Consider the following 12,534-nt stretch of genomic DNA (forward strand, 5'->3'; position numbering starts at 1 on the left):
TCCATTGACTTTTATGATGATATGCGGGGTATTTTGGGTCGCTGTACCCGAAAAAAATGGTCTTGAGAGTCCAAATGTGGTCCCATTGCTTTCATTGGCCGTTTTTGGTCATTTTTGCTGTTTGCCAAAGGACTATCCAACCTTACTACTGGAACGTGTGTACTACCAGTATTTTTTAAGTGATTTTGATGCATTTAAAAGGTCGGGTGTCACTCATGAAGTGACAATTGTCATTTCCGACATTAGGTTAGAATTATTAAATCACGAAAACCCCCTGTCCGTCACAAACATAAAGCCAGAAGTCATTCTAGGGCCGACGATTTCTACATTGGAGGTTATGCCGAACTTCACTTTCTACCCCCTATATCTCGAAATCTGTCCAATATTACACTTTGTGCCCATGGAGACTTGATCAGGAGCTCGAATAGAATAACATATATCAATTTCAGAAAATTTCACCAAGGGCCACTTCCCATAAGAAACGTGCTGGGTCCTTTCCGTTTGGTTGTGCCATTTAAAATTATTTTTAATTTTATATAAATGTATAATTTAGGTATAATTCTATATTGAAAATGTATTGTGTTTGTTTGTTTTATATGCAGAAATAAATAGTTGCGCAGTGAACGCCTTCTAAAAAAACATTGTCTTCGTTAAGCGCAAATATCAGTCTCGTACATACCATACAACGTATAGTATATGCAAGTGACGCAGATTGAAATCAGTCTGTATTCTGCTTCTCTTTGTAGCGTTGTTTACGGTGGCCAACTCGGGATTAAACTATGACGTGGGGGAACGAGTGATGCAGAAATTGCAGCAGCATCGCCCATCGCCTGCCCTTAACAGTTTATATAACACGCGTCGCCCAGTGCACAATTATAATGGTTCTTAGTTAATATTTGTTTTGCATAATAATTGTAGAAATGTTTCCTATGTTATGATCCAGTATGTATTTTTTTGGAAATCCCATTTTCCAGATGGAAAATGAGGACAAAAAGGATTTTTTAAATTGCAAGAGACCTGTGCCTCATTCTCACGATATGAAAAAAAGGAGAAGTCAAAAGACAACGTGTACGTTCGAAAGTTTCGGAATGAATGGTATTCGGAGCATAAGTGTTCATTTAAAAAACATTTCTATATGCCGTGTTTAATTGTGGGTGTTTAATTGTGGTAAAGTCGGGCTTATGGAATAAGAAGGGATTTAACAATTCTGGGAATGTCACAAGGCTGTCGTAACTACAAATCTTCTTTGGAACATACATGTAACGTATGCGTTAATGTTCGCAAAAGTCCACAAGCTGAACCAATATTTCTATTTTTTATAAAATCTAAATGAAAATCCTTTTCACGAACGTCAGTTTTTCGATAATATTGCAAATACAACTAAAAATTTCCAGATTCATTTAAAGCCGTTTGACCTTGAAAATTTGCAAATTTTCGCCTGCGGCAATTTTTTTTCTCTTTAGTCAATCAATGAATATGCTTCACCTATTCTCAATGTTACGAGCCGCCACTGCTATAAACCGTATGTGAAATATTTCCAATAAAATTCCAATCTCTAACATTTGAGTTTATAGCGTTTTTCCACGGCTACTATCCAAAATATACTTTTCCCTACCACTTGCTGTGCGTAAACTAGTAAATTTTTCACAAAACTTAAAATACGATGAAAAAGTGACACATTAACCCTTTCACTGCTCCAAACATATATATTCGCTAAAAATTTATAGGACTCAAACTGCTCCAGACAGATTAATTCGCATGAATAGTTAAGTTGGATCAGGCTGCTCAAACCGTATATATTCGCAACCATGCACATTAGTTACTCGGTTATTACAATTGGTAAGCGAATTTTTGCGGGCGAGCTTATACCGATTGTGACAAATATTTTTATGGAAAGAGGTACTGATAATAATACCAAGATTGTTCATATTTCTTTCAGTTTCTATTTAGTACATATACTGTGTTTTATTCAAAATAAAATCGTAAAATTTATCGTAAATCGTAATTTAACACAACATAATGTAAAAACTATAAGTGGTTTAACTGCTCCAGACGTATATATTCGCACGCGATAAACTTTCGTGCACGGCGCGGTAGCTACGTTCAGACGTATTGCGCAGCGTACCTATACTTAAAATTCTTACATGATTATATAGAAAATGTTCCAAAATCAAGTTTCTTTGATCTTAAAAAATATAATTTTACTTATTTTTTTAAAGGATCGCATTTAAAAAATCCCTCATGATGGCTGAAATGTATCAAAAACGTAATTAAAGCGCCTCAAAAAAATCTTGAAAAATGTATTTTAAATGACGTCCACTAAATATGAAAAATAACATTTCCTGCAAAAACACTATAGAATAACTTTAGGTGCAAAATATGCTTCAGATGTAAAACTTCAACGATTAAATCACCAAACTTATTAAGTATTTATCTTTTTTTGAATGTTTTATATATAGTGACAAATAGAGTTTTTGCAAAGAATGTCTTTAGAAATTATAGTGAGGAAGGATCAGATGTGAGACCTTGGTAACCTAGGTGGCAATGGATCAATGAATCAAAGCAGATTGAATTAATTCAGAACTGACTGGTTTTTTAAAAATTCTGTACTACTATACCTTTTTGTGATTCTGCATCAAACAATTTTATGTCATATATAGGTAAACTTCCTTCATAAACTTTCTTTGGTCCAGTTTTATTATTATATACAACGACAGTACCCTCAGACATTTCTATAAAGTAAATACTTTTTTGTGGACCCAATGCAAGGCCAAAAGACGAAAAGAGACTGTGTTCAATTTCAGTTCGCCTATTACCCCCTGTAAAATCAACACTCAGTATCTTCTTCAGATAGTTGTCTGACCAATACAGCCTTTTTTCTTCATAATCAATAGCTAAACCGCTTGGCAAATGGATATCAGTATTTACAAATGTCATAATGTGTGATCCATCCATTTCAGTGGAGTAAATTTTTCCTGTTTCTGGAGATCTACTCTCCCAATGAGCCCAATACATTTTCCCTCTAAAAGGATCTACTACAATCGATGTAGGATGGAAAGAAAGACTTTGAAATAATGTCCTCGATATCGACGTATTCGATAATTTTATGACACTTATAGATCCCTTTTCGGAATTAGACCAGTACAAATTTCTCGAGATCCAATCAAATGCTAGTCCATAACAATCTACATTTTTCACTAGAATGGTAGGCTTAGAAGTGTCATTGACTGATACCATTTCAATCGAATTACTTAGTCCATTGGAATAGAAAATTGATCCAGCTTTTGCATCGAATTCTATCACAGTAGGCTTTCCTATTTTAGTTATAGGAACAATTGTGTCGCTACCAGTTTTTAAGTCTATCCCTTTGATTGAAAATGGATTGCTTTTGGCTACTAGTAAGAAACTAGAGGGTGTTCTTATTTCACATTTATTAGCTACAAGTACATAACCAGAAGCACATATACATGTTTGAATTGCTATGTTCTTATTCCATACAGGTATACATAGATGATCACACTCTTTAGATGACTTACAAGGATGAGCAACTGAAACAACAACAGTAACATTTTTTGTTATTTTTCCCACTTTTCTAATTAAACATACAAAGTAGCATTACTTTAATCTAACAGCAAACTACTTTAGACGGAGAAAAACAGTTTCACTTAAATAATTGTAAAAGTTATTAACAAGTCTGTCTTAAGCACAAATATATAAATATTTTCAGATATTATTAGAGTTAGACAGATACAAACTTTTTACAATTATTTCTTATTTTTTAAATTTATACAGGGCGTTTTATAAGTTCATGTCAACTTCAAGAAATTGTTCCTTGGATCATTTTCCATCTCCCCCATCACCAGAAACCATTGTGAACCAAGAGTCTAAAGTCATGATTTGTAAGATACAGGATGTTGAAGTTTAAAAACTATCACATTTACATACTCAAATGTTTCTAAAGATGTTGACACGTATTATTGAAATTTAAAGTACAATGGTTTTTCGGATTGTTATGGTGTTGTCTTACCTTTCTCTTCCTTAGCCTTAGCTAGGAATCTTCAACCTGCCCTTGTTCTTCGAACTAGGCTCTATTTGGCGGACCCGCTATTAAATCTAGACTTGCCGTAAAGTTTATTTCAGTTCTTGTTAATTCCAAAGCGCTCCTCAGACTATGATGCTACTTGGGCTACTTAGTCGTGGTAAAGTATTTTCAGAGACCACTGAAGATACTGGTACAATGATAGACTTGGAAGTATTGGATACACCAAGTTACAGGTGCCGCTACAGTTTGTCTCAAATGATCACCATTATCTCAAGAGTGATTCTGTCAGTAGCGGTTTTAGAAACATCAAGCACCAAAATGAATATCAGGGCTGCCTTGGGTGTCCCAATAGCGGGTCCGCTCCCACAGAGCCTAGCTCGAAAACAACAACGGCGTGTCAAATATTCCTAGCTAAGGGTAAAGAAGTGAAAAGTAATTCTGCAACAGGGGCGATCAGATACAGAAGCCACAGTATTACATTCGGAAAAACCATCACACTCTAATATCAATATGGTTAGCCCATATTGAGAGCCATAAAATCACCATATTTTTGCAGAAATACAGAAATATTTCAGAAATGGTGGAGATGCATGATCCCCTAAAATAAAATTTCTACACCAATGATTTTATTTAACTTTCAGCAATTATTTTGTATTTAAAATTGTATTTGGAACAAAAAATTGCTATAGAATTGTTTTGCAAAACAGTTTGGACCTCAAAAATGACATTTTTGTCACATATAATGCAAAATAATATAATACATATACAGGGTGTGCCATTTAACACTCCCGCTGCCAATATCTCCAAAATGCAGAAATTTATTTTAGTTAAGGAAATTGGGGTCCCTCGAATAGCTTCAAATTGTAGTTAGAACTGTTAGTTCAAATCTTTCTGTATAGACGGCGTGGTGATACTAAAAAATTTGTTGTTCCCTGGAACGTGGAAAAACAGTCCATCTGAAAGATTGTTAAATTTTGAGTATTGATTCGTTTTTTTATGTTAGATTTAGCTGTATTATACCTGACACACTCACACTCACCTGTGTTGGCAAATATATTATTCCAATTTTCAAAAGTCAGTAGTGTCAATTCAGATTTAATTAATTAATTCAGCATTCATAATTAATTTCATCAGTCTATGTCAAATATTTTATAGATATTTGAATAAATAAGTATGAATTTTGTTAAAGTTCAAGATCTTGAATTTTGAAAACTAATGGCTTTTGATCTTCAGTTCATTACTTACTGCTTCGCAGTCTAAAATAATTCAGAAAACAGCCTCCTAAAGTTATGACAAAAACTTAAGCAAACGCCACATATATGAGTTTCCTATAAAATTACTTACCGTCAGGTTGTCTCTGCCTATGAAACACGTGTAAATTAAAAGGTCTGCTTATATTTGTGACAATGGTTTTTGCCTTGTGGTTATATTTATCCAACTCCAATATTACGTGATCAAACCAAGATGATACATATAGTTTATTCTGAAAGACAGTTATTCCATACAAATTTCTAACTTGAACACCTCTCAAAACAGTTTTCCTGTTTTTCCCATTGTAATCCACACGTTCGACATAATCTAAATATGTATCGACCCAGTAAACATGCTGCTTCGGATAATCAACAGTAACGCCATACGGATACACTATAGTGTGGTCTACTATGGGTGTCCGTTCAGTTCCATCCATTTTGCATCGTACGAGCAAGGGATGAGAATGTCCCCATTTTGTAAAAAATAAATATCCACTCGTTGGATCCAAAGCTAGTGATCTAGGTTTGCTCAAACCAAATTCTATCAAAATATTGCACCATTTTAAGTGGTAAGTACAAACCAAAATTATTTCCCTTTGGTCATCTAGAAAATACCAATTATCTGTAATCCAATCAAGAGCAATTTGATGAATAGAGTCAATTTCTAAAAGAGGTGAAATTGGCTGCAAATTCCATCGTTGATTTAAATCATTGATGTTTGCACAGACAAGTGTGGCTTTCGATACATTATGGTGAACATAACAAATAGTATGGTTTCGATGTATGAATTCCAGAGCGTTGCTATTTAGAAGGTGTAATGTTGAATTTCCAGGAAATGCTTTCCCATCTAAGCTAACTCTCCTTATTTCTGACTGTGTGGAGAATATCAGAGATGGGGGTTCAGAAGCTGGAACTGAAAAATGTAACAATAAAGATACTTATATAGCTAGAATTGAAAAAAAAATTCTATCAAAGAATCATGGAACGATTAACATAAATACACAAACAGTTTCTACGTTTAAATATAAGGACAACAAGAAAAAAATTAGATATATTCATTTTGATTGAAAAGAGAAAAACATGTTTCAAAGTTGTAGTCTGAGAATTAAATAACTGTTGTTTAAAAAACACAGATTTTTTACTTTTATTTAAAAAAACTAAGTTATAATATATTTTTGAAATTGATAATAATAGGTAATGTTTAAGAAGAATGTCTGTAAAATAGAAAAACAGTAAATGAAAACTGAAATTTTTGAAGTGTAAGTACACACAGTAGGTATGTAACAATAATTCATCTATAATTATTTACTTTATAAAGTTTTGATTTGCAATAATAAGACTTATTCTCCTTTAGCTTTGAACTAATGAAATAATGCTGTGGTTCATGTGTTAAGCAATTTTTTATGTGAACATTTTTGGTTCTCATTAACAATTTTCATGAAAAATTTTTCTGTTATGCGACAAATTCAAAATTGTGATATCTTTGTGATTAAATCTATTTTTGCCTGATCCGGATGTGAACTATGTTTTACAGACTTTTAGCTACAAGATGACAATCGAGATGACAATACTATTTCATTTTTGGGAGAAATGTAACGGTCGTTTTCCTATGTAGTATTCATATTAAATTTATCAACCTATTATAACATTCAGTTTCATAAATCTACATAATATTTTTTTCTTATCAGTAGCATATTGATTTGTTTTTCTTGAGGTTTGGATCTTTTCTGTTGGGGAAGACAGTTCTAGGTAAATAAAAGCTTATTTTTAGTAAAGGACCTCGCACTTTTCTTATGGGAACTGGCTTTCGGCTGGCAATTTTTTCGAAACTTCGCAGGTTGATAGTTCTTAACATGTAGATCAAAAGTCTCAGTGGGCACAAAGCCCCAAATCCACCCCATCCCCCCCAAAAACTGCCACCAGGTAGCGGGGGCGATTTAACTGATTTCTGCATGTAAAACAATTTATTTTTTTAATCAACCCAACAATGACCCCAAACAACCACATTTTTGATTAACAAGCTGTCCCACTTGACCCCGCCCCTCACACACCCCCCGCCCCCTACGAATCAGCCTACGGATTTTCCAGATTACTGTATTTTATAGTTGTACGTATTTTTTGCACGTATATTTGCACGTATATTTTTTGCGCATATTTTTTCACATTGAATTCGAATCTGCAACTCAATAATCGGGTCAGGAAAATTGTTATTAATAATTTAATTGTTTATATAGCTGTAGAAAGTTTATTTGCGATTTAATGAAAAAATATTTCAAGTAAAAGTTATTCATTTTGACTAAATCAAAAAAAGTTTGTATGTGATTTTTTCGAAAAAGTAATATTCAAGCTGTAAAACGCTGTTAAACTTAACACATGTGTATATCTACAGCTATCATACGTATACTCTGTGTTAAACTTTGGTGGCGTTTTAAAGCTAAAACATTGATTTTTCGAAAAAAAAACACAAGAATAGTTTTTTTTAGATTTCATTGAAATAAACAACTTTTATTTGAAACTTTTTTCATAAAACGACAAGTAAACTCCCCGCTACTTGGAGGCAGTTTTTGGGAGGGAAGAGGTGGATTTGGGGCTTTGTGCCCATTGAGACTTTTGATCTACATGTTAAGAACTATCAACCTGTGAAGTTTCAAAAAAATTGGCCGAAACCCAATTCCCATAAGAAAAGTGCGAGGTCCTTTACAGAGAAATTTTCATTCAGGGGTGTAATTAAGCTCCTATATTCCCAAAATTTCACAGACCTTTATTTTTTTAAAAACCACATGAATTTGTAAATTTTTTATTTTACATTTTGTTTAATAATTGTGTAAAAACAACCATGTATTAAACCTAAATAAACCTAAATAATATTCAATAAAAACGTCAAACTGAATGGAGATAATAAATAAAATAAACTTATACTCAAACACTTGATTTTGCCTTACTCAGGCTAGAACATTAAGCGAAAAAATATATAGATAAATGTGTATGTAACAATTGCTTTTTACTTGAAAAGAAAGGGTTCTTGGACAAAAATTAAAGAGTAATAAAAAAATTGCAATATCCATGTGGTTAACAAAAATTAAAAAGTAATATTAAACTTTGTAGTGCCATGGGTTCCTTGGGTTATCTGAAGAATATTTTGTCCTTTGATGATATTCAGAAAGCCACTTTGTTTCGAAGATACAGGGTGATAAAAGTTTTTACACAAAACCAATTACCGAAATATTACATGTAAAGTTTCTTAGTCTACAAGAACTGTTGAAAATGACTGCCACCATCTAGTATGCATGAATCAAATCTTCTCCTCATTGGCTGCTAAACTCTTTCAAAAACATCAGGATTATATCTTACTATCGGATCTATTCTGTAACGCTTTTGGTTAAATTTTAACATCAAGGCCACAGTTAAAATTTTAATCTCCCATTGTTTAATCCCATACTGTATTCTGTAAAAATTTTAATGGGTTTATTTTAACCAAATATGTTCAAATTTAGCGGGACCAAAATAGATGCTGTTAAAATTTACCCTGGCTTGACATGGTATAATTGATCTCTATTATTTATAAACGTTATAAAGTCCCTACAAATTAAATCATTTCAAACTTATTTGCAATGGCTGCAATTTGTTCTAAAAAGTCAACAATTGACGGGATCTGTTTTTTTTGTTCCTTTTTTTTATCCCCCATAACTCGGCTAAATCACAAGAATCTTATTACTTGTTTACTTTATTAATTTGTACTAAACCAGCGTTCGAGATTAGGTATATTATCACAAATCGACATCTTTTACCTTTTACCCATAAAAAAATATAAATATATTATATGCTTTTACCTTAGTACTAACTTCACTAACAGTGAAAAATAAACATACGGCTAATAAAATTATTTAAACTAGGCTGTTAAAAAAACATACAGAATACCAGTTGGAGTTATTATTTTTAGCGGTAGGGTTAAAATTAATATTTTAAGGGGATGGTTAATTTTAACCTATAAGATACAGAATACAGGGATGGCCAGAAGTACGGAATAAAATTCATATCTTTTGAATGAGTGAATTTTTTTTAAAACGCCGAAACACGTTAACTGATTTTGATTTTTTCCCATCTTTCGGTTATATAATAATTAATTTTTCTTCAACCCCCTAACCCCCAGCTACCCCTACTTTTTTTTTCAAATGGAAACATAAGGTATTAGAGGGCTCATTGAATAGCTTATAGAAAACCGAATCCAGAATAAACAAGATTTATTTTTTCAATAGCAAGGTTTTTAGGGTTGTATAAAACACCTAAGTACTTAACAAGTGAAATAAAATTTAATTATCTTCAGTGTTATCCTCCATGAATTTGCACAGAATAACATAAAGAATTTGAAACTGTACCTATCACTGCTAAAGCAAAAAATATATATTTTTTATGTTGCGTTTTTTTGGTACCACTTACTTGCCAGGCTTTCTGGTTAATTTTTCGCTTTAGTTGTAAATTGGAGTTTGAAACGTTACTATTGTGTCAAAATCAAGTTATTTACTGAATTGCAATGGTATTGTCGGAAAGGCAACGCATCGAAATCTTGATATTGCTTGGATGTGGAGACAAAATAAGAAGTCAGGCTGAAGTGCGCGATTTATTTAATGCGAAATATCCCGAAAACCAAATCTCGCAAGGGACAGTTAGTAAAATATTTCACAAATTTGAGGAACACGGTACAGTACAGACTTTGCCCAAAACTGGACGGGCACGTGCTTTGAATGAAGAAAAGAAATTAGACATTGCATTAGAACTTGTTGAAAATCCTCATACTTCAACTGTTTCATTGGCCCGCAATCACGATGCTTCTCGAACTGCAATTCGAATGTTTCTGAAACAAGAGAAATACCACCCCTATAAGGTATGTCTTGTCCAAGAGCTTTTGGAAGACGATTATGATAGGCGATTACAATTTTGTGAGGAAATGATGAGACGGTGTGACGACAATAATGGTTTTCAACGAGACGTACTTTTTTCGGATGAAGCTACGTTTTATTTAAATGGAGTGGTTAACAGGCACAACTATCGCTTTTGGTCCCAGGAAAATCCACACTGGACATGCGAATCGCATACGCAGCATCCACAAAAAGTTAATGTATGGGCAGGTATCATCAACAACAGAATCTTGGGCCCATTCTTTTTTGAAGAAAATCTTACTGCCGCACGCTACCTGGATTTCCTAACATTTGACCTGATACCTGCTCTAGCTGTGATTTTCCCTCATGAAATTGATCCAGATATACCGAATGAAAGAATTTGGTTCCAACAAGATGGCGCTCCCCCACATTTTGGTATTGATGTTCGAAGATACTTAGATGAAATGTTTCCAAATCGCTGGATTGGTAGACGGGGTACAGTTGAATGGCCGCCAAGATCCCCCGACTTAACACCCCTGGATTATTTTCTTTGGGGATATTTGAAAGAAAGAGTCTACCAGGACAGACCGGATAATATTGAGAATTTAAAGAACAAGATTAGGGCGGAGATGCATAATTTACCAGCTGAAGTCATTCAGAATGCTGTGGACAGCTTTTACTATCGTCTTGGAGAATGCCAAATAGTGAATGGAGGACATTTTCAGCATTTGCGACATTGAGTTTATTTTTGTAAATTATCTAGTTGTTTCAATTTCTAAATGAAAAAAAACTTGTTATTGAAAAAATAAAACTTGTTTATTTGGTATGGCTGGATTCGGTTTTCTATAAGCTTTTCAACGAGCCCCCTCATGCCTTATGTTTCCATTTGAAAAAAAAAGTAGGGGTAGCTGGGGGTTAGGGGGTTGAAGAAAAATTAATCATTATATAACCGAAAGATGGGAAAAAATCAAAATCAGTTAACGTGTTTCGGCGTTTTAAAAAAAATTAACTCATTCAAAAGATATGAATTTTATTCCTTACTTCTGGCCATCCCTGTACAGCTGTATACCTATGTATTTGTTAAATGTGTAGTTTGTGTTGAAAGAGAGTGAGAGTGAAGGAGAACCGTCCAGGAAAAAAGACCTGAGCATTCGAGGGATGTGAGAATGATAGGAGCCTAGTAGCATCAAAAAGGATTAGTCTTCCTTGTGATAATTGGAGGCTAAAATCTGGCGAAGCTAATTTAATTACTTAATAACTGATTCGTCTAGATGAATAATTGTAAAAGCATTTAAGTCTGGGGATTGAACAAACCGTAAGTGATGTCTATATTGATCAATCAATGGTCTTGATATGTTGCTGCTAAAAATTTATAAGCAATCACAACTAAAATGTGCTGAGGTACAATCATGCATAAACCACATTTCACACTGTCCATGGTACATCTCACCGGTAAACGATTTTCTAGTACCTTGTGGATTTTGTTCAGCCCATACATGGTTATTGTAAAAATTCCTTATTGCATCACTTGAGAAATTTACTTCATCGATAAAAAGAATAAGCAACAGTATTGAGGGATTTAAACCAATATTTGCAGACCCTTGATAAAATACATTTTTTTTAGCAGAAGTACCTGGACCTTTCTCTACCATGCACTTTTTCTTCCACTTCTACCGTTCTCCATTTTGTTTGAATTTTTTTTTCTCTCTTCCTTATGAAGATGTTGATACATATTTTGGAAGGTTTTTTGATCAAGAGCATTGGGAAATGCGCAGTTGTCTAATATGTAACGAATTTCCATTGACGAGTCTATACTATGAAATCCGTGTCTGTCATGTGTTCATATCTTGATAGATAACTTCACTAACATACATATCAAAGATAGAAAATACAAGATGCAATCGGTTTTGATAATTTTTAGAGAGAAAGATAAATCACAAGACGTATTATGTAACAATATATGATCCTCAAATGGTGATTTCACTATCTGCATTAGACTGATGTGAGCTTAAAAAGTGTTGTTTTTAGTATTCGGAATGTTGTTAAAGGCCAAAAACTTATTTTTGGGCATTTTTTTAGCAGGCCCAGTGCAGTACATCATAGTAATTTTTAGTATTCTATATTATTAATTAAAAAAGTATCAGTATCATTTTTGTATAAAAATTTGTATTGCTCTCTGTCTTCAAAACAAAGCGGCTTTCCAAATATCATGAAAAGACAAAATACTTTTGAAGCCATCTAAGGAATCACTCCTTGATTTTTTTATATACATGTTTATACCAAAAAGAGTGAAATCACAGTTTTCTAAAAAAATAATAAAAGCTTCATTAAAATAAAAAAAAAATTCTATTAAATTGGCGATAAT

The 12,534-nt window shown here is 33.2% G+C and overlaps 1 protein-coding gene across 1 annotated transcript in view; it reads right to left on the reverse strand.

The window, feature by feature from the left end:
* LOC108908522 (low-density lipoprotein receptor-related protein 1) overlaps nt 1-12,534 on the reverse strand; it is a 124,890-nt gene that overhangs the window by 54,762 nt on the left and 57,594 nt on the right. The window contains exons 3-4 of the mRNA XM_018712579.1: nt 5,387-6,205; nt 2,619-3,548 (exon numbers count right to left, since the gene is read on the reverse strand). Coding sequence (XP_018568095.1) covers nt 2,619-3,548; nt 5,387-6,205 — 1,749 coding nt within the window. The remainder of the gene's footprint in view (nt 1-2,618; nt 3,549-5,386; nt 6,206-12,534) is intronic.

Source organism: Anoplophora glabripennis, unplaced genomic scaffold, assembly GCF_000390285.2.
Source record: "Anoplophora glabripennis isolate ALB-LARVAE unplaced genomic scaffold, Agla_2.0 scaffold313, whole genome shotgun sequence".
Taxonomy (NCBI): domain Eukaryota; kingdom Metazoa; phylum Arthropoda; class Insecta; order Coleoptera; family Cerambycidae; genus Anoplophora; species Anoplophora glabripennis.